Raw genomic sequence first — 23,089 nt, forward strand, 5'->3', positions numbered from 1 at the left:
CTGTCGGTGCCGCACTGGGCAGTGGGCTTCTGGATTCCGGTGAGCTGCTGGACCTGGACCTGGACCTGCGGCGCGGCGCGGCCAGAGCGGGCACTCCTGGCACCCAAGCCGCGGACTCGTCCACCCAGCCGCGCACGCAGAGACAGCTGTGCGAGTGCGACGCGGTCACGCGGCTCCCCGCGTGCAGACCCACGCCCGCCCACCGACAGCAATTCATCCGGTCACTCACGCACGCCTCGCCGTACGGTAGGTGGTAAAGGTCCTCTGAGTCAAAGTTCCTTGGCAGCCTATTCTTGGCTTCCCTGACCGAAATAGGAACAGCAGCCAAGCAGGAATTACGCAAATTTGGAAAAAATGAGAGAGCAATGGCACGGTACATATGCACCACTTGGAATCTTGGTTGGGTGGGGACGCCTACCCTATAGAAAATCAAATTTAGTTTCAAACACTTTCCTCCGTGCACAATCAGTCTGTTCACTCGTGAGTTTTAGCCGGAGCTTATCATGGTACATTATTTTTTTCTCACAACAAACCAGCACCAGCCGAGTTTATCAGCCCAGAAACCAACTAGCGAACACGCTAAATATGTTATATGTTCCAAATTATAAGTCGCTTTGACTTTTCTGTACATCTATTTAACTATGCATTTAGATATCACGTATGTCTAAATACATAGCAAATGCTATTAAAAAATAAAATAAATAAAGTGACTTATAATTTGGAACGGAAGGAGTAGCGTTTAAGCTAGTTTAAGTAGTAGTGAGTTTCATGACGTTGTTACCAAAAGTGTATTATTAGCCTTTTGGGTCGGTAACTCTTTCTATCTCTCTTTTATAGTTAATAACATGCTAAGTCATCAAATCAATATGTCAATATTAAATGTAAATAAACTCAGATGAAACCCACTGAGTTTGGTCTTATTTAGTGTTGAGAATTGTGACTCAAGGTGACGAATCAAATTGTCTTGCAATCCCTCCAGTCATTACCTCTTTTGTCCACTAAAATCATGTCGTTTTCATGTAGCCCAAAATGTCTAATCACAATAAGAATCATGAAGGATACCATGACAGTTTAGGGTCAAATTTCATCTCTATAACTTATAGTTAGCTATTAAACTAATTGAAGACTTATCCCCAGCTAATAAGTCAACTAATATCTTACTTACCACCAAGCTAATAATTAGTTATTAGCTGATTTATTCTAGCTAATAGTTAGATGGCTGAATCAACCTAATTATATAAGCTTTGTAAAAGTTTATTCTACGTAAACTTTCAAAATAAAAAAGTTTATTCTAGGTAAACTCTAGGTTTCTCAAAAGCTATCCTAGTAAAAACTCATATTTTTCTCGATTTTCTTTGCCAAAGGACGGCTGCATTATTTATTGGTTTGGCCTTCTTGAATTTTTTGTGGTAAAATAGAGAATAGCCAAACTACTTACAAGAGCAAGCAAATACTTTTGCATGTGGAAAAGAGGAAAACAAAGAAAATAGTTTTCTCGCACGACAAAATGAAACAAGACAATCCGGGATACATGCCAAAAATAAAACAAGAAAAAAAACTAATAAAAATAAAAAAAAAACAAAAATTAATGTGAGAAACGCGACTATTTTTAAAAGGCCAATTACAGCGAAAGCATTGGTCCGGGTCGCCCCGTCCTCTTGACGGCCTCGCCGTCGCCTCCTTTTTCTTCCTCCTCCTCGACGGCTCCTCCTCACACTCTCACTCACACGGAGAGCGCTCGCGGAGGCGGAGGTTCACAGGAGGGGGAGGGAGGAGATGCCGGGGAGCCAGAACGGGGGGCCGAGGCCTCGGCCGGTCAAAGCCGAGACCATCCACGGTCTTGCGCGCGCCGGCGACTTCGCCGGCGTCCAGAGGAAGCTGCGGGAGAACCCCGCCCTCCTCAACGACAAGAATCCCGTGGTGCGTGCAGCATCCGTGCTTCTTTTCTCGCTTAAAGAAATGCGATCTTTGGTCGGTTTCACTGTTCTTGATACTTGCTGTGAGGGGTGAGCGTATTAGATTCATTAGGAACTGATTTCTTTTTCTTTAATTTCTAGAAATGTGAGTTTGCTCGGAGTCGTGTAAACGTAGCTTGATTTTCTTGAGCCGATTCTTGAATTTTGCCCCGGGCGGTGAGGCAGCGCTGGCTAATTTGCCCTTTGGTATTGTGCTTTCTATAGTTCCTTTTTCTTGGAACAGATTTCTTGGGCGGCGGGGTGGCGTTTGCTCCTCGTCCCCGTTCTTCTTTAGTGCGCGTTTAGCTTGCGTTCGCTCCTGAATGGGACTTAATTGCTCATTTGCTCCATTGTGTAGCCGATGCGTTTCTCGTCTGGTTCCTTCTGTCTCTGCCGTTTCCATGCTTCTGCGCCAAGAAGATGATACTAATGATTGATATTTTTATTGTATTTTTCATTTCTTCTTGTTTGTTTAAAAAAGATCCCCGGATTCACTCTCGAGATTTGTTTTATCTTGCTTCTTTGGTTCTTTGCAGGCAAGATTAAATCGTTAGGTCTGATGTAATTACGATTTGCTTTTATAATTCAAAAAAATTCTGCGGCCATTTCCATTAGGCAGGCTCGCATTCGTGTCCCTTCTTATCGCCTTCAATTTGCTGATCTAGAGTTTAGACCTTTCTGTTTTGTGGACCTGATTAATCACTATGCTGCCGTAATGCACTAACCTGAACCTGACTTTATTTGCTGGCAATTGTGGCTTTAATTGCCTTCCGGGCGCAGCGCAAACTAGTCATTTACAGGCAGAAACTAATTAGATTTATTAAGTACTGCATGGAACATTGTGCAATCTAGCCTCTCTGAAAATATAGTAATTTGCAGATGTGTCAAACACCACTTCATGTTGCTGCTGGCTACAATAATACAGAAATAGTCAAGTTCTTGCTTAACCAGCAAGGTGCAGAAACAGTTGATCTGGAGGCAAAGAACATGGTAATTATGTTGCCACATTTCTTTTGCATCTGATTGGGTACTCTGCCACACTTCTTTCATGCATCGAGCTTAATGCATAAACCAATTATCTCATTTTTTGACAGTATGGAGAGACTCCTCTGCATATGGCAGTGAAGAACAGTTCTTGCGGATCAACAAATCTACTCCTTGAACATGGTGCACACATAGAAGCCAAAGCCAATGTATGATCTACCTATTTCTTTTCATTTCCGTTGAGATTGTCTTATTGCACGCACAAAATTTGATATGTTCAACTCATGGTTGTGCAGAACGGCATGACACCATTGCACTTAGCTGTCTGGCATGCACTTCAAGCTGGAGACTGCAGCACAGTTAGCGTGTTACTAAGCTACAACGCGGATTGCTTTGCAAAAGATGATGTACTACTTGATTCACAGTAATGGTTTTAAATTACTTGTTTAAAATCATATTATAATTTACAATGTGGTAAGGTTTGTTATAACATCTTTTCACCAGGAAGGCAAAATGCCCTTAAATCATATTCCGGGAGGAGCTGGTAGTGAGAAGCTGCTGAAACTCCTCACTCATCATATGGAAGAGCAAAGAAAAAAGAAAGCTCTCATGTCATGCCTCGAAGGGAAAGCAATGTCAGAGTTGGAAGAGGCAATATCACAAATTGTTGGATTGCAGGAGCTAAAAATGCAATTGCGCCGATGGGCAAGGGGAATGCTTTTTGATGAGAAGCGACGGGCTATGGGCTTAGGGATTGCTAGAAGGAGAGCTCCCCATATGGCATTTCTTGGCAATCCGGGAACTGGTAAAATTTCGAAAGAAGCAACCTTTTTTGTGTTATCACAGTTCAGTTCTATGATCAAGTGCTTTGCCATGGTTTATCCTTAGGGTGCTTTCATAGTGTTGCACATCATTGCATTGGGTTTGTATGGTACAGTTACAATCAGCTATGCGATACTAAACATCTTGTTGGGAGCTTTTGCTCTGATCATGAACTAAGAGTAGTTACCTAAAAGTTTGGCTAAACATGTCCTTAAAAGGCTACATTCTTTGTAATTTTGCCTGCTTCTACATTTTGCACTTACACGTACAGTGCAGTAAAATGCACAAGTTTCAGGTAAGATAGTTACTGAAAACATCAATATTCTGTTTATACTATCCATCCTCTATTGCAGGCAAAACTATGGTTGCTCGAATTCTTGGAAAGCTCCTTCACATGGTTGGAATTCTCCCTACTGACAAAGTAACTGAAGTTCAGCGAACTGATCTTGTTGGAGAATTCGTGGGGCATACTGGAGCAAAGACTAGAAGGAAGGTATTTTATCCTCGATTTTTTTTTGTCAGAAAGGCTTTGTCAGTTGCACTTTTCAATTTCAGAGAAATTGCGAAACAAATTCTGAACTTATTTCTACATGTTCTACCTTACATTAATACATTGTTACCATGATATGGCTCAACAGATACAAGACGCAGAGGGAGGTATTCTCTTCGTGGATGAAGCTTACAGGTTGATACCAATGCAAAAATCTGATGACAAGGATTATGGTTTAGAAGCCTTGGAGGAAATAATGTCTGTAATGGACAGTGGCAAGATAGTTGTCATATTTGCTGGGTACTGTGAGCCAATGAAGCGAGTCATCGCCTCGAATGATGGCTTCTGTAGGCGGGTCACAAAATTCTTCTATTTTGACGATTTCAGCACGACAGAACTAGCAGAGATCCTACATATGAAGATGAAGAGCCCAAGTGAGAGTAGCTTGCTTTATGGGTTTAAGCTACACCCAAGCTGCAGCATTGAAGTCATTGGAGAGCTGATTGCCAGAGAGACCACCGAAGAGCGGCGGAAACAGATGAATGGAGGCCTTGTAGACACACTGCTCATCAATGCCCGTGAGAACCTGGATTCACGGCTTGATTTCAACTGCAATGACACTGATACTATGATCACGATCACGTTGGAAGATCTGGAAGCAGGGCTTCGCCAGATTTCCAGACAACAGCAATTGCAGTGACATGTAAATTCAGGAGATTTTTTCTTGATTATCTCTTGCTTGTCTCCAAAGATGAAGTTATGGCCGTACGACAGGGTCTGATCTTTAAACGCTTTTGGCTATTCTTTCTGTTGTATCTAGTTGATCTTTAAACGCTTTTGGCTATTCTTTCTGTTGTATACTTGTATCTAGCCATTGCTAGGTTGATGCCGTCCAACAATAGCAGTGTAGTAGCAAACTGCATGTAGTTCCCTGAATTCCTATATTATTCCAGATGAGGTATACATATAAATAAATATATAACATGTGTATATACAATTATACATACATTCATGCCCTAACAATCAGCGTCAGAGGTCCGGTGCTTCCCTACATAAGTAATTAAGACCGCAAGATTTATTTGGTGCGAGCATAGCTCGTTCATTCATTTCTGGATCTTCTAAAAATATTTGACATCTGTGGAATAGCCAGTACCACATATGGCATGTTGATCATCCCATGATTCTGATATGTCAGGCTGAGTTGATGTTTCAGTCAAAACTGGATTTCTGATATGTACGTGCATAAACAATTCAGATTGGACAGTTGAAGTAACTCAATTTGAATCCTAACTAAAATTTACATGACCAGTTCTTTTCCTCAGCTTCACATCACTGGCCCCCATCAGCTGGCCCAGGTATGACCATGGTCAGGACCAGGATTCAGGAACAAGTGCACGAACCTGTCATGTGATGACATTCACTTTCAAAAAACAATGTGATTGTTCACATGCCGTTGAGCTATGCTAAGTGCATGAGCGTATATCTGTATATGGCAAGGACCATACATGCACAGTTTATACAGGAATCCCAGGAACAAAAGGCGCTGTCAGAGGCTAATAGTTAAGCATGCAACTTCATGTGCCTTCAGATTAGTTTTGATCCCAAACTTGCCTTCTTGCTCTTGCATTGTCTTCCGGTGGAATGGAATCTTGCTTTACATGCTAGTAGCGGAAGGTAGATCTGCAATGTGGATGCCTACATAGCTTGACCCAGGAACCTACATAGCTTGACTCAAGAACCTACATAGCTTGACCCAGGAACCTTTCTTTTCCATGGAACATCTATATGCTACCATCCTGTTTCAGCAGCTGAGAAATGTAACCCATTGGAGTAGTAACCGAAAATAAAAGTCAGTTTCAGCAGTGCCAACATCAAAAGGACACCAGCATTTATCCATGTCCAAATCCAGGGCATGGCCACACAAGAGAAATGTGTGACAAATAAGTGTTCCATATTTTCTTTCACTGTAATAGAATGATTGAAAAAATTAGAGTTGTGCACAGTAACACCTGCTTGGACTTCAGGAATGTATACCAGTGAATGTGGGTTGCTGAAGAAACATCTCAACATATAGTAGTTAGGCTTGTGCTTCAGTGATCTCAAACCTTTCAGGAAAAAAATGTCAGATGATTCACACCTTCGCAAAAACTAACTGTAGTTAGACTTGTAATTGTGTATTAGCAAAAGATACTCAAAAGTAATAGGACTGGACAATACAGGAGACATGATCAATTAGTGAAATATACACCTTTACAGTTTGATCAGTTTCAGTGTTCAGTATTTTCTTTTACAACAATTCACCTGAGTAAGCATGAGGCACATCTTTTCACACATGCAAACAGATAAAGCTCTCCAAAAGAATGTTTTTTTTCAAGAAAGAAAGCCTGCATTAGGTGTGTTTTGTGGAAAACAAACAACACCCATCTATTGCCCATCAGCAACCTTGGCCAGTATATTCATGATCAACCTTTCCAATAGCTTCAAGTATAGACGAATATGTAATAAGATCATACTCAAACCCCAATGTATTCATCTCTTTCATCAGCTTTGCTGCCTCCTCAAACATGCCAGCATGACTCAAGGCACCAAGGACAGTATTATAAGAGACAACATCAGGTCTTACTTTAGATTGTTTCATGTTAGAAAGCATCTCCATTGCACGATGAGGTCCTCCTGTTTTTGCCAGCCCGTTAAGGATAATATTGTATGAATTGATATCAGGAATACACCCATGTTCTTGCATTCTTCTCATTGTACTAAGAGCTTCATCAAGCATGCCCGTTCTTGCTAATCCGGACATGAGAGCATTGTACGCATAAACATCAGGAGCACAACCAAGTTTGTTCATTTCGTCAAACATATTTATAGCATCATCAAGCCGTCCAGCCTTTCCTAAGTGTTTAATCATAACTGCATATACCCGAGCACTGGACGAGCCGCAGTTTTCCTTTAGTTCCTGAAAAAGCTCACAAGCAAGATCATAGCGCTTAGCTTTTCCAAGAGCATCAATCAGGCTGCAATATGCCGCTGGACATGGAGGGAAACCCTTTTCATCCATCTCCTCCAGTAGCATCATGGCCTTCTCCATCCTGTTGGTTTTGCAGAATCCATCAATCAGGATAGAATAGGTGAATGAACTGGGGGAGATTCCACTTTCCTTCATTCTCTCAAACCAAGATGGAACCTCAGAAGCACGAGATTTTGATTCAAAAAGTGCTTTTATGATAGTATTGTATGTCACTACACTAGGAGTGCACCGCAATGTTCCCATCTCCTGAAACAACTTCATAGCATCATCCAAACGACCAGCCTTGCCTAAGAAATTTATCATATTATTCATAACAACTGTGTCTGGCCTGCAGCCTTCTCGCTGCATTTCATAGAAGAAGTGATATGCTTCATCTATTCTTCCAGCTTTACCAAGGCCCCTGATCAACTCAGTGTAAGTAAATACATCCGGTCGGCAATACTGATGCCTCATCTCTTCAAACAAACTCAATGCTCCATGAACATCATCGAATTTGAAAAACAAAGCTATTAACATTGTATATATCTTAGTAGTTGGCTGCATTCCGTTCTCCTTCATCTCATTCAACAACTGAATTGCTGAATCACGGCGACCTAGTTTGCAAAAAGCAGAAATCAGTGCACTGTATGTCATAGTGTCTGGTAAGCAATGACCCTCAGTGCTCATCTCATTGTATAGTTCATGGACTTTCTCATATTGGCCCTCATGCATCAACATTATTATCATGCTGTTATATGCCTGCGCAGTTGGCTGACACTTCCGCGTTTTGATCTGGTAGAAGATTGCAATTGCCTTGCTGACCATCTTAGCATTCCCCAGCATCCGAACTACCTCTGAAAGCTCTGTTGGGGTGACAACACAAATGGGGTTCCGTACCATTTCTTGGATCATCTTCCACATCTCACCATACTGCTCCACTACTTCCAAACAACGTATCAATGCCATGTAAGTGGATGTGTCATGCTCATAATTCCTCCGCTTTGCAGCCCATCTAAAGAACTGCATCTTCACGTTGACCCCAATGTCAGTTTTCATAACCTCCCGTACCAACCAGTGATCAACTCTAAGCATGAGAACCTCCAGTGCCTTCTCAGCATCAGGGCCCCACTTGAATATCTTCAGGATCCTAATGAACCTCTCATCCAAGACACGCACAGAATGTGTGTATCTTGGCACAATGGTTGCTATTGCTTCCTCACTTTGACGAACTGGAGGATGAAACATCCGAACAATCTCACTTTCTGAAAGCCAAAAAATCAAGAGTGGTCAAGGGAAGGGGAAAAGATAGTAAGAAAAAACATGGCATTTCAGTCATCATCAGAAAAGCTCTTTTTTTTTGTTTAAAACTAAAAACTAACAAAACGCACATCAAATCAAGACTCGCTTCAGCTTCTAATCTGGAAGGACAACTTGTGAACTATGTTTGTAGGAAATTCATTCTACTTGGTTTCTGGTACTGACTGAACATAGGAATTAATTTACTCATACTAAACATAGCAAATTTCACATTACATTACTTAATATCAACAGACATATTATGTGTCAATTCATCAAATCTGACTTATGTAATATCTTCCCTTTTGCAATTATAAAGCTGAGGTTGGGAATTCCCACAAGCTCTAACAGAACCCAAATAAAACAAACTGCAATACAATTTTTGCTGCGTGGACTGTAAGGTGATACCTGGAGAATGTGTGGTCGCTCAACACAAGCTGGTGGTGGCTGACTTCCGCTTTCTGGTGCAAGCTCGTGGGAACAAACAAGCTAGGGTTGCTAGAACGAAGTGGTGGAAATTAGAAGGGAAGGCATCAAAGGTCTTTAATGAAAAGGTCATTGAAGAGGGCCCTTGAAAGGATGAAGGTGATGCAAATAGCATGTGGGAGAAGATGGCAACATGCGTTCGGAAGGTTGCTTCAGAGGTGCTTGGAGTGACCAAAGGGAGCAGATGCGACTCGAAGGACACTTGGTGGTGTAATGAAGATGTGCAAAAGGCTACTAAGAAAAAGAAGTAGTGCTGTAAGCACTTGTATCATGACAGGTGTGCAGACAACATAGAGAAGTACAAGGTGGCAAAGAAGACTGCAAAACGAGCGGTGAGTGAGGCAAAGGGGCGGGCATATGAGGACCTTTACCAATGTTTGAGTACGAAGGAAGGAGAGAAGGACATTTATAGGATGGCTATTGCTCACAATAGGAAGACAAGGGACTTCAACCAAGTCAAGTGTATAAAGGATGAGAGGGAGCAACTCTTGGTGAAGGAGGATGAGATCAGGCATTGATGGCAAGAGTATTTTGATAAATTGTTCAATGGTGAGAACGAGAACACCACCGTTCAGCTAGACAACTGGTTTGATGACACTAACAGGCGCTTTGTGCGGATGATTTAAGAATTGGAGGTCAGAGAAGCCTTGAAAAGGATGAAAGGGGGCAGAGCGATGGGCTCTGATGGTATTCCAATCAAGGTGTGGAGATGTGTCGGGTATATAGCTATAGAATGGCTAACCAAGATGTTTAACAATATCTTTCGATCGAACAAGATGCTTGAGGAATGGAGAAAAAACATATTGGTACCAATCTACAAGAATAAGGGAGATATCCAAAGTTGTACTAATTATCGAGGAATTAAGTTGATGAGCCACACTATGATGCTATGGGAGAGAGTCATCGAGCAGCGCCTGCGAGGAACGATGCAGATATCAACGAACCGATTTGGTTTCATGCCCAGAAGATCAATCACAGAAGCAATCTTCTTAATAAGATAAGTTATGAAGCGGTTTAGAGAGCAGAAGAAGGACCTCCACATGGTTTCCATTGACTTGGAGAAGGCTTCTGACAAGATAACAAGAAATGGTACGTGGTGGGCTTTGGACAAACATAAAGTCCCATCAAAGTACATGACCCTCATCAAGGACATGCACACCAATGTTATGACTAGTGTTCGAACAAACGATGGTAACACAGATTACTTCTCGATTAAAATTGGACTTCATCAAGGGTCAGCCTTAAGCCCGTATCTCTTTGCCTTGGTAATGGATGAGGTTACCAGGAACATACAAGGAGATGTCCCTTGGTGTATGTTGTTCGCCGATGATGTAGTGTTAGTGGACGAAAGCCAGACAGGAGTAAATAGGAAACTAGAGTTATGACGACAGACCCTTAAGTCTAAAGGTATTAGATTGAGCAGAACTAAAACCAAATACATGAGATGCGACTTTGACGGAGCTGCACAGGAGGAGGGAGATATGAGTTTGGAAGGTCAAGTAGTGCCTAAGAAGGATACCTTTCAATATCTGGGATCGATGCTATAGAGGGATGTAGATATTGATGCGGATGTTAGCCATAGAATCAAAGCAAGGTGGATCAAGTGGCGACAAGCTTTTGGCATTGTCTGTGACAAGAGGGTACCACAAAAACTAAAAGGCAAGTTTTATAGAACGGCGATTAGACCGGCTATGTTGTATGGAGCAGAATGTTGGCCTACAAAGATTCGATATGTTCAACAACTGAGTGTTGCAGAAATGCATATGTTGCGATGGATTTGTGGTCACACAAGAATGGACCAAGTTTGGAACCATAATATACGTGATCGCCTAGGGGTAGCACCAATCGAAGAAAAGCTTATCCACCATCAGTTGAGATGGTTTGACCATATCCAAAGGATACCTCCAGAGACACCAGTGCATTGTGGAGTCCTAAGCCCAACTAATAATATGAGGAGAGGTAGAGGAAGACCGAAATTGACATGAGGGGAGGCAATAAAAAGATATTTAAAAGTTTGGGATATACCTAGAGATCTATGTTTGAATAGGAGTGCTTGAAAAGCAGCTATTGAAGTGCCTGAACTGTGACTTAGGGCTCTCGGTGGGTTTCAACCGTAGCCTTAACTTGTTTGGGACTGAAAGATTATATTGTTGTCGTTGTTGTAGCCATATACAGAACATCACCACTCCTCACTCTGCATTCTGGTGACATATCAAAAGAATCCATCGTTTTTTTTTCTTTTTCTTTTGGATACACCAGGTGGTTGAAAGCATGTTTCCCAACACAAATCCACATCCATCCCAACTTCATAGCCCCACTACCACTACACTGCTTTCGATTTTGTCCGATCTCTATAAATCCGACCTTACTTAGATGAATCTAGTTCTCATTAAAACTTCATGCGGAATCCAAAAATGTGCTAAGCACACCCATACACTACACTGATAGCCAGGGTACTGACACTACCCGAAATTTCTCGAAAGCGAGCTAGGAAACCGAAATAAGTGAAAGAAGAAAGACGCGCCTCACCTGTTTGCTTGATCCTCCGAGACAGGCACTGCGACGAGGAGATCCCCCGTGCCACCAGGAGCTGTACACCGCGACGCGCCATCTCTGGCCGCCAGCGGCGGCTGCGCTGCGCCTTGACGAATGACGAGGGCGAAGTACTCGCTACGCAGGGGCGGTGGCCGGTGGTCAGGGCTCAGCTTATGGGCCATCATCGAGCCCGATTCGGATGGGCCTACTTGCCATTGACCGGCCCAACCCTTTAAGGGTCCTGGAAGGCTGAACTCTCGAGCGGCTCGTATTGGAGGGTTTAGGAAGGCTGGACTCTCGAGCGGCTCGTCTTTAGGGCGCAGCAGAGTCTGGTGCCCCTGCTCCAAGCCTCCGACCCCATTGTCGACCGAGACGAGATCCCCTTCTCCTCCACTGCCGTCCTCCGCCGCTGCGATGCCTCGGCGAGTGCTTCTTTGTCTTGGTTACTCACCATATGTCCATCCACGGGGGTGCGGTTGTGGGGTGGGGTGGGGGTGATAGGCGTTGGATTTGAAACCCTAGCACTGGCGTCCCATGATTTGCGCCAAGATCTCGCTGGTCGATTCCACGTTGCGGTAGGATTAGGGTCTGGGTTTGCTCGCCGGGAGCCGGTTAGATGATACTACCTGCCTCTGTCTGTGCTCCGTTGTTATATATGTTCCTTTCGATTTATGTCTTAGCTCGTGTTCTGACTTGTCTCTTGTTCTTACCGTGCAGGTATTACTGTGACTACTGCGACACCTACCTGATCCATGACTCGGTGAGTGTCTTGTTGTGCTTGAATTTTAGGCTACAGACATGTAGCAGGCTCATCATTTCTTCGGAGGTTTCCTTAGGATTGCATGCAGTAATCTAATCTAAGCATAAGTTGTGTTGCTGCCACCTGCCAAGTATAAGCTTTAATGAACATAAGCTAAATAAGAGTTATTTATGCCACTTGTTGATGTTTGTTCATCTCAGTGGCTCAATTCAGTTTTGTTTCTAGCTCCCATTGTGTGGTCCTTGAAATTATTGATGCTCAATATAGACTGTAGTGCTCCATCCTTTATGTAACCATGCACTAGGTAGCTGCCTATTCAGGCTTGCATAATGTATGAGATATTCACAAACTACAGTTCTATTGTCTTTCTTGAACTGAAATAGGTGTTCTCCCTTTTAGACTTTCATATATTGCATACAAGTGATTTCAGCGTAGTTGCTTCTGCAAACTGTATAGATCCAATAATGCTGTCTGTTCTTTGCTACCATGTACTCTGTTTTTATTTCTCGTCTTCTTTTTGAAACCTGAGTTGACTACTTTGTAAAAAATGTTGCAGCCATCTGTCCGGAAGCAGCACAATGCTGGATACAAACACAAGGTATTTATTTTATTCTTTGTATAATCTCCATAGTCCCAATGTGTTTTTGTATAATCTCAACCTTATTTGAAATATTCTAGGCTAATGTTCGAACCTACTATCAGCAATTTGAGGAGCAGCAAACTCAAAGTTTAATTGATCAAAGAATCAAGGAGCATCTTGGACAAGCTGCAGCTTTCCAGGCACGTGCCCCTTTCAACCAACATATGCTCTCATTCCCAGGAGCTGTGGCACGCCCTCGTCTTCCAATTCTGCCAACCCTGAGGACATCCTTCCATTGATACAACCACACCTGCTGCATAATAAGGTCCGATGACAAGAGCTCAAGCACGACAACTTAATTATCAGGTAAAGTCGTTCTTCGCTGTTCATACAAACTCGTCTCAGAATTGGATGCTACTAAATTATGGTGATGATTGTCTTATTCTTAGGAAAGACTCCATTGCCTCATGTTTAGACCCCATGATGAGGATGGAGCAGCTGAACAAGTGGGAATCATCATTAATGGGGCGCACAGCTCATCTCGAGACAGCAGGGGACACTCCATCAAAAGTACCATTACTCCTTGATACGAGATCCAATGAAGCTGGTTTTTGACTTGTTGGAAAGAGCGCGTCGTCCTCTTTCACATGGGTCCAACCCCACTATCAGAATCTACCGAAGCTGTGTGCAGCAAGCCAAAGGACGCAGAGACCTACAGCTTGGGCCTGGGCCTTGTACTAACTACAACCCTTTGAGGGACGCCCAGATTAGGGTTTACCACTCCCCCTTGTGCTCTCCTCCTTATAAATAGAGCCAGCAGCCATCAGAATGAGGGTGGGTTTTGTTTAGATGCAAGATAGCTGCTGCTTCTTCCCTGTAAACGCATGTGTCGGCTAGACCATCCGATTTGCTTGTTTCAAGACCCCAACTTGTGATTCAGATTCAGCCTTTGGTTTAAATCCGTGAGTTATTTGCCTGTTCATCTTATTCTTGCTTGTTCTCGGTTGCTTGTAGGTTCTTGGTGTTCTTGGCACGGCAAGAACATCACAATCGGAGCCGGTGTACCTGTTGCTAAGGCGTAGCAACCTTGTGGTCGTTGTAGTCGGACAGCCAACGTCGAATCCACCCTAAATCGAGTTTATCCACACTCACCAAAAGATCAGGAACAACCCCTAGTCCCATCATGTGGTAATTAGAGCAAGGTTCTTTGGTGAGTGATTTACCGTTCATTACTTTATCTATAGTCCAGAAATATAAAAATAGGATAGAACTGAAATTCCAAACTCAAGTTTGAGCCTTGCTGATCTGCTTAGTTCTTTGCTTGTTGAGTTTGTGCTTTACATCGTGGTGTCAAGTGCTGGTTCTTAGGTTCTAATCCTTGTTTCGAGTTCTTGTCACGTTTTAGTCACCACACAATCCGCTGTTGCCTTCCCCCCCTCCCTACTTCAGCCGCTGCTTTCTCTACCTTTTCGCTGAAACCCTCACCACCATCACCTTTAGCCGCGCCTACACAAACACTACCTTATGCACCTGTCCTTTTGGTGCAAATCTGAGTACACTCAGTTCTGAAAATAAGAGAGTTCAAATTGCATATTTGTACTACTTGTTGCAATCCTTATCCCTAGTAAAAGAAAGTCTATGCTACTTACTGCATTCTTGTTATAATCATATTGCAAAAGTTCAGTTTGTGCGCTACTTGTCGAAAAGAAAAGAAAAGAAAAGAAAATAGAAAAGAAAAAGAAAGAAAAAGGAGGAAAGAAAGAAAGAAAGAAAGAAGGGTTAAGTTGATGCTATTTACTCTCATCATTTCCATTGTTTGCTACTGTCCGGTGACAACATTTGTGTCTAGGCTCGCGTCTCTAGCACGGGTTAGCCTAGGACCAGCACGATACTATCTTTGAACACTTATTCAACTTGCATTGACTAATGTGGTTCCAGTTGTACCTTGATTTTTTAAGCCACCTACAGCTCCACAAATTATCTACAACGTCACAGGGTTCTACTTGCTACTACTTGTGTTGTTCTTGTCGTCGCCAATACCATCTGCATAGCAAGGTAAGGACATGTAAGAACTCGGTTGCACATGCTGAGAGAATGAAAATTGTTGCCATCTAATTCAGTTAGTTGGTAGGACATATTTTCTTGTGATTCCCTTGCTACATACTAACCATGGTAGGAGAAGGTGAAAGGACCCCTCCACAATCACCTCGATCAAAAGCCTTGCTGCAACACTTTGAACGCAAAGTGAGGCTCCATGCTGAACACCTTGATGAGGATGTTCATGTCACCAATGAGCGCCTTGGTCAATTGGAGACGGCTCAGATTGAGACCAACAGCAAGTTGGCTTCCTTGGAAGGCACTCTTGGTTCTGTTAATACATCTCTTGTAGGTGTCTTGGAGCGATTGGAGAGGATGGAACAGAATCGCTGTGATGGTTTCGAACGACGCAATCACAACAACAACAACACTATGGGCAGTGCTGCTGGTCATGATGAAGAAGAATATGCAGCGGACACTGAGCTTGATGAGGAGCTGAATGGTCATCGACGCATCGGACAACATCGTCGCCGCCATGAGACAGGTCCTCGCCGACCACGGCAAGAGGTACGTGCCGATGACTCATTTGGCAAGATTAAATTCACCATACCTGCTTTTGATGGGAGGTATAATCCTGATATGTACCTTAGTTGGGAATTAGCTATTGATCAGAAATTTACTTGCCATGATTTCCCTGAGGACAAACGTGTTAGGGCTGCAACTAGTGAGTTTACTAACTTTGCCTCTGTTTGGTGGTCTGAATACCATCGTAAGAACCCAAATAACACACCAACTTGGGATGCTTTGAAATGGGTCATGTGGGCCAGATTTGTTCCTTCTTATTATGCCCGTGATCTTTTACATAAGTTGCAACAATTGAGGCAAGGATCCAAATCTGTAGAAGAGTACTATCAAGAGCTACAAATGGGTATGCTTCGTTGCGGGCTAGAGGAAAATGAGGATGGTGCCATAGCTAGATTTATGGGTGGGCTGAACCGGGAGATTCAGGACATTCTAGCTTATAAGGAATATAATTCTATCAAACGTTTATTTCACCTTGCTTGTAAAGCTGAACGAGAAGTGCAGGGACGACGAGCTAGCATGAGGGCTAACATTCCTGCAGATCGTGCTAGCCCGTGGACACCCTCCAATGCTGCTGCACCGTCAACGCGTGCACCCCCACAATCTTCCTCGACCATCAAGCCACGCTTCTCTACAACAAATTCTGTACCATGCCCAAGTGAACCAACTAGAGGAGCAACGGCTACATCTGCCAAGAGTTCATCCTCGGTGGGATCCACGGGGAGAACAAGGGATATTCAGTGCCTACGCTGCAAAGGATATGGCCACATACGCAAGGACTGCCCAAGCACACGTGTGATGATTGTGCGAGCTGATGGTGGGTATTCCTCTGCTAGTGATTTTGATGAAGAAACATATGCTTTGCTTGCTGCTAACAATGTAGCGGAAGGAGATGATTTCCAACAAGACGAAGAGCACATTAGGGCTGAAGCTGCTGAGCGCTATGAGAGCCTCATGGTGCAGCGGGTGCTAAGTGCCCAAATGGAGAGGGCTGAACAAAATCAGCGCCACACTTTGTTTCAAACCAAGTGTGTGATCAAGGAACACTCTTGCCATGTGATCATAGATGGAGGAAGCTGCAACAACTTGGCAAGTGCTGAAATGGTGGAGAAGCTTTCATTGAGCACAAAACCACACCCGCAGCCTTACTACATTCAGTGGCTTAACAGCAGCGGCAAGGTGAAGGTAACCTGATTGGTAAGGGTAGAGTTTGCCATTGGTTCTTATCATGATTCCATTGACTACGATGTTGTGCCTATGCAAGCATGCTCTATATTGTTAGGTAGGCCATGGCAGTTTGATAAAGATTCCTTGCACTCTGGTAAAACAAATCAATACTCTTTTGTGCATAATGACAAGAAGATTGTGTTGCACCCCATGTCCCCTGAGTCTATTCTAAGAGATGAACTTGCTAGATCTAGCAAACTTAAGAATCAGGCTGTTGCTAGTGAAAATTAGATTGTCGCTAATGAACTTGAGAAACATAAGAAGAAGTCTAGCAAATCTGTTCATCATAATAAAAATGAGATCAAGCTGAAAGGCTCTTGTTACTTTGCCACCAAATCTGATTTGGATGAGATTGATGCTAGTACTACTGTTTGCTATGCTTTGGTTTGCAAAGAAACTTTATTTTCACTCGAAGATACATCTATTTCTTTATCTCCTGCTGTCACTAATCTTTTGCAGGAGTATGCCGATGTTTTTCCAAAGGAGGTACCACCGGGGCTGCCACCAATTCGAGGGATTGAACACCAGATTGACCTCATCCTTGGGGCTTCCTTGCCTAATCGTGCGCCGTATTGGACCAACCCAGACGAGACAAAAGAGATTCAGAGACAAGTACAAGAATTGCTCAACAAAGGTTATGTGCGTGAGTCTCTTAGCCCTTGTGCCGTTCCCGTGCTTTTAGTTCCTAAGAAGGATGGATCATGGCGCATGTGTGTTGATTGTAGAGCGATAAACAACATCACAATCAGATATCGTCATCCTATTCCAAGGTTAGATGATATGCTTGATGAATTGAGTGGCTCAATTGTGTTCTCTAAAATTGATTTGCGTAGTGGTTACCACCAGATTCGTATGAAGCTAGGAGATGAATGGAAAACAACGTTTAAAACTAAGTTTGGTTTATATGAATGGCTTGTCATGCCCTTTGGATTGACTAATGCACCCAGCACTTTCATGAGATTAATGAACGAGGTTTTACGCTCTTTTATTGGCAGATTTGTAGTGGTATACTTTGATGACATCTTGATATATAGTAGATCATTAGAGGAACATCTTGATCATTTGCGTGCCATTTTCAATGCTCTTCGGGATGCACACTTGTTTGGCAATCTTGAGAAGTGCACCTTTTGCACAGATCGAGTCTCTTTTCTTGGATATGTTGTGACACCGCAGGGAATCGAAGTTGATCAAGCCAAGGTTGAGGCCATACACAGCTGGCCTGTTCCCTGCACGGTCACACAAGTGCGGAGTTTTCTAGGACTTGCTGGTTTCTACCGTCGATTTGTGAAGGACTTCAGCACCATTGCAGCCCCGCTGCATGAACTCACCAAGAAGGGTGCAACCTTCACTTGGGCTGCAGCCCAACAGGATGCTTTCAACACACTCAAAGATAAGTTAACTCATGCACCTTTACTCCAACTTCCTGATTTCAACAAAACCTTTGAGCTTGAACGTGATGCTAGTGGAATTGGGTTGGGTGGTGTGCTGTTACAAGAGGGAAAACCTGTGGCGTATTTCAGTGAAAAGTTGAGTGGCCCTAGTTTGAACTATTCTACTTATGATAAGGAATTGCTTGCTCTAGTTTGGACTTTGGAAACATGGCAGTATTATTTGTGGCCCAAAGAGTTTGTCATACATTCTGATCATGAATCATTGAAACACATCCGTAGTCAAGCAAAACTGAACCGTAGGCATGCCAAGTGGGTTGAATTCATCGAGTCCTTTCCTTATGTCATCAAACACAAAAAGGGGAAGGAAAATATAATTGTTGATGCTTTGTCTAGACGTTACACCATGCTTTCACAACTTGACTTTAAAATCTTTGGTTTGGAAACTATTAAGGAACAATATGCACATGACAATGATTTCAAAGATGTATTGCTGAATTGCCAAGAGGGGAAAACATGGAACAGATTCGTCCTCACCGACGGGTTTGTCTTTAGAGCCAACAAGCTATGCATTCCAGCTAGCTTCGTGCGTTTGTTATTGTTGTAGGAAGCGCATGGAGGAGGACTCATGGGACATTTTGGTGTGAAAAAGACAGAGGACATCCTTGCTGGTCATTTCTTTTGGCCCAAGATGAGGAGAGACGTGGAGAGGTTCGTTGCTCGCTGCACAACATGCCAGAAAGCTAAGTCACGCCTTAATCCTCATGGTTTATACATGCCTCTTCCTGTTCCAAGTGCACCATGGGAAGATATTTCAATGGACTTTGTTTTAGGACTGCCTAGAACAAAGAAGGGGAGGGATAGTGTGTTTGTTGTTGTGGATAGATTTTCTAAAATGGCACATTTCATACCATGTCATAAGAGCGATGATGCTACACATGTTGCTGATTTGTTCTTTCGTGAGATTGTTCGATTGCACGGTGTGCCTAACACCATTGTTTCTGATCAGGATACAAAATTTCTTAGTCATTTTTGGAGAACTTTATGGGCTAAGCTAGGGACTAAGCTTTTATTTTCTACTACTTGTCATCCCCAAACTGATGGACAAACTGAGGTTGTCAATAGAACCTTATCTACATTGCTTAGGGCTATTTTGAAAAAGAACATAAAAATATGGGAAGAGTGCTTGCCTCATGTTGAGTTTGCTTATAATCGTTCACAGCATTCTACCACTAAGAAAAGCCCTTTTGAGATAGTTTATGGGTTTGTGCCACGTGCTCTTATTGATTTGTTACCTCTTTCGACCTCAGAGCGAGTGAACTTTGATGCTAAACAACGTGCTGAACTGATCTTAAAATTGCATGAAACCACTAAAGAGAAAATAGAGTGCATGAATGCAAAGTATAAACTAGCTGGTAGCAAAGGGAAGAAACATGTTATTTTTGAACCTGGTGATCTAGTTTGGCTCCATTTGAGAAAAGATAGGTTCCCTGATTTGCGAAAGTCTAAGTTGCTGCCTAGAGCCGATGGTCCTTTTAAAGTGTTAGAAAGGATTAATGATAATGCGTACAAACTTGAGCTACCTGCAGCTTTTGGGGTTAGCCCCACATTTAACATTACAGATTTGAAGCCATATTTGGGAGAAGAGGATGAACTAGAGTCGAGGACGACTCAAATGCAAGAAGGGGAGGATGATGAGGACATCCCTTCCATTGATACAACCACACCTGCTGCACAACAAGGTCCGATGACAAGAGCTCGAGCACGACAACTTAATTATCAAGTAAAGTCATTCCTCGCTGTTCATACAAACTCGTCTCAGAATTGGATGCTACTAAATCATGGTGATGATTGTCTTATTCTTAGGAATGTTGGTCAAGACTCCATTGCCTCATGTTTAGACCCCATGATGAGGATGGAGCAGCTGAACAAGTGGGAATCATCATTAATGGGGCGCACAGCTCATCTCGAGACAGCAGGGGACACTCCATCAAAAGTACCATTACTCCTTGATACGAGATCCAATGAAGCTGGTTTTTGACTTGTTGGAAAGAGCGCGTCGTCCTCTTTCACATGGGTCCAATCCCACTATCAGAATCTACCGAAGCTGTGTGCAGCAAGCCAAAGGACGCAGAGACCTACAGCTTGGGCCTGGGCCTTGTACTAACTACAACCCTTTGAGGGATGCCCAGATTAGGGTTTCCCACTCCCCCTTGTGCTCTCCTCCTTATAAATAGAGCCAGCAGCCATCAGAATGAGGGTGGGTTTTGTTTAGATGCAAGATAGCTGCTACTTCTTCCTTGTAAACGTGTGTGTCGGCTAGACCACCCGATTTGCTTGTTTTAAGACCCCAACTTGTGATTCAGATTTAGCCTTTGGCTTAAATCCGTGAGTTATTTGCTTGTTCATCTTGTTCTTGCTTGTTCTCGGTTGCTTGCAGGTTCTTGGTGTTCTTGGCGCGGCAAGAACATCACAATCGGAGCCGGTGTACCTGTTGCTAAGGCGCAGCAACCTTGTGGTCGTTGTAGTCGGACAGCCAACGTCGAATCCACCCCAAATCGAGTTTATCCACACTCACCAAAAGATCAGGAACAACCCCTAGTCCTATCACCCTTGGCATGCCTCATGGATTCCCTCAAGCACCTGGCACCCCATTGATGCCAGGAGTTAGACCCCCGATTTTACCAGCTCCAGGTATTCCAGGTAAACAGGGCTGCTGTTTGTATCATTCATCATGATTGCTAGCATCTATTATGATGACTACTATGTGTACATGTCTATAACCCATAATTTATGCCTCTTCCCATTAATTCTATATTGCTTTCTTCATTGAAGACAATAACTACATTTACCCCTGCCTCCAACCTTAGCAGAACAAACATCAAAAGTTGAATGTTCTGCAAAGAGTGCTACTTGTTTGTTATGGCCCGTTTCAGTTTCTTCTGCATGTATCTCCACAGTACATTAATTATTTTCATGTTGCTTAATAGGGCATTGGTACGCTTGTTACCTACCATATGTCAGTTAATTAGGTTTGGTTTCTTTTGTACCATAAACTTTCATGGATTTCATTTGTTTTGGGTACATCTTGATTTGTAGTTACTAGTGACTTTAAGCAATCTCTAAACCCTTTGCGCAGTTCCAATCTAGAAGAAATTGGTCTTCATTTTCTGCAAGGAAACAAATATGTGCAAACTGTTCTGTACTGATACTTTTTCTGGGAACGAAATAGAATTTTTAGAACAAGCTGTAAATATTCTAAAAAACTCCCCCAGTTTTTTACCTTTACTAAAGCAATTAATCATGTGGTTTGTGATGAGTGGAGAATTGGAGATCAAAATGCTTAAATTAGAGAAGTCTGATATTTTTTTTGTTTTCATGTTTATCTCAAACCACGGTACTATGTTTCTGTTAGCTGATAAATAGATTGGTTAGTTGATAAATAGATTGTGTATCTGTAATTATTGAGATAAATTTGTAAGTTATAGATCATATTGACTAAGCATTATAAGTATCCTTGTTTACTAGCTAATCAACCCTCCCTCTCCCTATTTACTACTTCTAGCATGCAAAATTTGTCGACAGATGTAAGCATTTCCTGTGTAATCATCCCTATCTCTCCCTCGTACACAACAACAACAACAACAAAGCCTTTAAGTCCCAAACAAGTTGGGGTAGGCTGGAGTTGAAACTCAGCAGAAGCAATCAAGGTTCAGGCACGTGAATAGCTGTCTTCCAAGCACTCCTATCTAAGGCTAAGTCTTTGGGTATATTCCATCATTTCAAGTCTCCTTTTATTGCCTCTACCCAAGTCAACTTCGGTTTTCCTCTGCCTCTCTTCACGTTACTATCCTGGCTTAGGATTCCACTACGCACTGGTGCCTCTGGAGGTCTTCGTTGGACATGTCCAAACCATCTCAACCGGTGTTGGACATGCTTTTCTTCAATTGGTGCTACCCCTAATGTATCATGTATATCATCGTTCCGAACTCGATCCCTTCTTGTATGATCGCAAATCTAACGCAACATACGCATTTCCACGACACTTATCTGTTGAACATGTCCTCTTTTCATAGGCCAACATTCTGCACCATACAACATAGCAGGTCTAATCGCCGTCCTATAAAACTTTCCTTTTAGCTTCTGTGGTACCCTTTTATCACATAGGACACCAGATGCTTGGCGTCACTTCATCCACCCTACTTTGATTCTATGGCTAACATCTTCATCAATATCCCTGTCTCTCTGTATCACTGATCCTAAATATCGAAAGGTATCCTTCCTATGCACTACTTGACCTTCCAAACTAATATCTTCCTCCTCCCGAGTAGTAGTGCCGAAGTCACATCTCATATACTCAGTTTTAGTTCTACTGAGTTTAAAACCTTTGGACTCCAAAGTCTCCCGCCATAACTCCAGTTTCTGATTCACTCTTGTCCGGCTTTCATCAACTAGCACTACATTGTCCGCGAAAAGCATACACCAAGGGATGTTCCCTTGTATGTTCCTTGTAACCTCACCCATCACTAAGACAAACATATAAGGGCTCAAAGCTAACCCTTGATGTAGTCCTATCCTAATCGGGAAGTCATCCGTGTCTCCATCACTTGTTCGAACTCTAGTCACAACATTGTTGTACATGTCCTTAATGAGCCCGACGTACTTTGTTGGGACTTTATGTTTGTCCAAAGCCCACCACATAACATTCATTGGTATTCTATCATAAGCCTTCTCCAAGTCAATAGAAATCATGTGTAGGTCCTTCTTCTTCTCCCTATACCGCTCCATCACTTGTCTTATTAAGAAAATGGCTTTCATGGTTGACTTTCCGGGCATGAAACCAAATTGGTTCATAGAGACCCGTGTTATTGCTCTCAAGCGATGCTCGATAACTCTCTCCCATAACTTCATAGTATGACTCATCAACTTAATTCCCCGGT

The 23,089-nt window shown here is 42.8% G+C and overlaps 4 protein-coding genes across 5 annotated transcripts; 3 read left to right on the forward strand and 1 right to left on the reverse strand.

Annotated features, from left to right (window-relative positions):
- The first annotated feature begins 1,650 nt into the window (after positions 1-1,650).
- On the forward strand, positions 1,651-5,277 carry LOC136463214 (uncharacterized). Its single transcript, XM_066462232.1, has 7 exons — positions 1,651-1,920; positions 2,835-2,945; positions 3,050-3,148; positions 3,236-3,346; positions 3,444-3,744; positions 4,115-4,254; positions 4,400-5,277. Exons 1-7 carry the CDS (start codon positions 1,777-1,779, stop codon positions 4,949-4,951), a joined length of 1,458 nt encoding a protein of 485 aa, XP_066318329.1. The 5' UTR covers positions 1,651-1,776; the 3' UTR covers positions 4,952-5,277.
- A 1,188-nt stretch (positions 5,278-6,465) lies between these two features.
- On the reverse strand, positions 6,466-11,775 carry LOC136466977 (pentatricopeptide repeat-containing protein At3g16010-like). Its single transcript, XM_066465520.1, has 2 exons — positions 11,570-11,775; positions 6,466-8,520 (listed from the first exon to the last, which is right to left on the reverse strand). The coding sequence occupies exons 1-2, from the start codon at positions 11,649-11,651 to the stop codon at positions 6,686-6,688; spliced, it is 1,917 nt and encodes a 638-aa protein (XP_066321617.1). The 5' UTR covers positions 11,652-11,775; the 3' UTR covers positions 6,466-6,685.
- Positions 11,776-11,851: 76 nt separating this feature from the next.
- LOC136466978 (U1 small nuclear ribonucleoprotein C-2-like) lies at positions 11,852-13,891 on the forward strand. 2 transcript variants are annotated; one of them, XM_066465522.1, is made up of 4 exons: positions 11,852-11,997; positions 12,293-12,335; positions 12,892-12,933; positions 13,038-13,891. In XM_066465522.1, exons 1-4 carry the CDS (start codon positions 11,990-11,992, stop codon positions 13,212-13,214), a joined length of 270 nt encoding a protein of 89 aa, XP_066321619.1. In that variant the 5' UTR covers positions 11,852-11,989; the 3' UTR covers positions 13,215-13,891. The 2 variants fall into 2 exon arrangements, with proteins under 2 accessions (XP_066321619.1, XP_066321618.1); XM_066465521.1 differs by having other exon boundaries at positions 11,853-11,997; positions 13,014-13,891.
- Positions 13,892-15,451: 1,560 nt separating this feature from the next.
- LOC136465503 (uncharacterized) lies at positions 15,452-17,764 on the forward strand. The gene is made up of 4 exons (XM_066464208.1): positions 15,452-15,519; positions 15,603-16,491; positions 17,221-17,395; positions 17,757-17,764. Exons 1-4 carry the CDS (start codon positions 15,452-15,454, stop codon positions 17,762-17,764), a joined length of 1,140 nt encoding a protein of 379 aa, XP_066320305.1.
- Positions 17,765-23,089: the final 5,325 nt, after the last annotated feature.

The sequence above is a fragment of the Miscanthus floridulus genome, chromosome 7, assembly GCF_019320115.1.
Source record: "Miscanthus floridulus cultivar M001 chromosome 7, ASM1932011v1, whole genome shotgun sequence".
Classification (NCBI taxonomy): domain Eukaryota; kingdom Viridiplantae; phylum Streptophyta; class Magnoliopsida; order Poales; family Poaceae; genus Miscanthus; species Miscanthus floridulus.

What these genes read in the sequence shown, in the direction of transcription:
- LOC136466977 (XM_066465520.1), bottom strand. Translation starts at nt 11,651, where the DNA reads ATGGCGCGTCGCGGTGTACAGCTCCTGGTGGCACGGGGGATCTCCTCG. An exon ending in TCGGAGGATCAAGCAAACAG is followed by an intron (nt 8,521 to 11,569) that starts GTGAGGCGCGTC and finishes TTTGGCTTTCAG; the next exon opens with AAAGTGAGATTGTTCGGATG.
- LOC136465503 (XM_066464208.1), top strand. Translation starts at nt 15,452, where the DNA reads ATGGTCATCGACGCATCGGACAACATCGTCGCCGCCATGAGACAGGTC. An exon ending in CTCGCCGACCACGGCAAGAG is followed by an intron (nt 15,520 to 15,602) that starts GTACGTGCCGAT and finishes TATGTACCTTAG; the next exon opens with TTGGGAATTAGCTATTGATC. An exon ending in AGCGCTATGAGAGCCTCATG is followed by an intron (nt 16,492 to 17,220) that starts GTGCAGCGGGTG and finishes AATCTTTTGCAG; the next exon opens with GAGTATGCCGATGTTTTTCC.
- LOC136463214 (XM_066462232.1), top strand. Translation starts at nt 1,777, where the DNA reads ATGCCGGGGAGCCAGAACGGGGGGCCGAGGCCTCGGCCGGTCAAAGCC. An exon ending in ATCTGGAGGCAAAGAACATG is followed by an intron (nt 2,946 to 3,049) that starts GTAATTATGTTG and finishes ATTTTTTGACAG; the next exon opens with TATGGAGAGACTCCTCTGCA. An exon ending in ACATAGAAGCCAAAGCCAAT is followed by an intron (nt 3,149 to 3,235) that starts GTATGATCTACC and finishes ATGGTTGTGCAG; the next exon opens with AACGGCATGACACCATTGCA.
- LOC136466978 (XM_066465521.1), top strand. An exon ending in CCTACCTGATCCATGACTCG is followed by an intron (nt 12,336 to 12,891) that starts GTGAGTGTCTTG and finishes AAAATGTTGCAG; the next exon opens with CCATCTGTCCGGAAGCAGCA. An exon ending in ATGCTGGATACAAACACAAG is followed by an intron (nt 12,934 to 13,013) that starts GTATTTATTTTA and finishes GAAATATTCTAG; the next exon opens with GCTAATGTTCGAACCTACTA.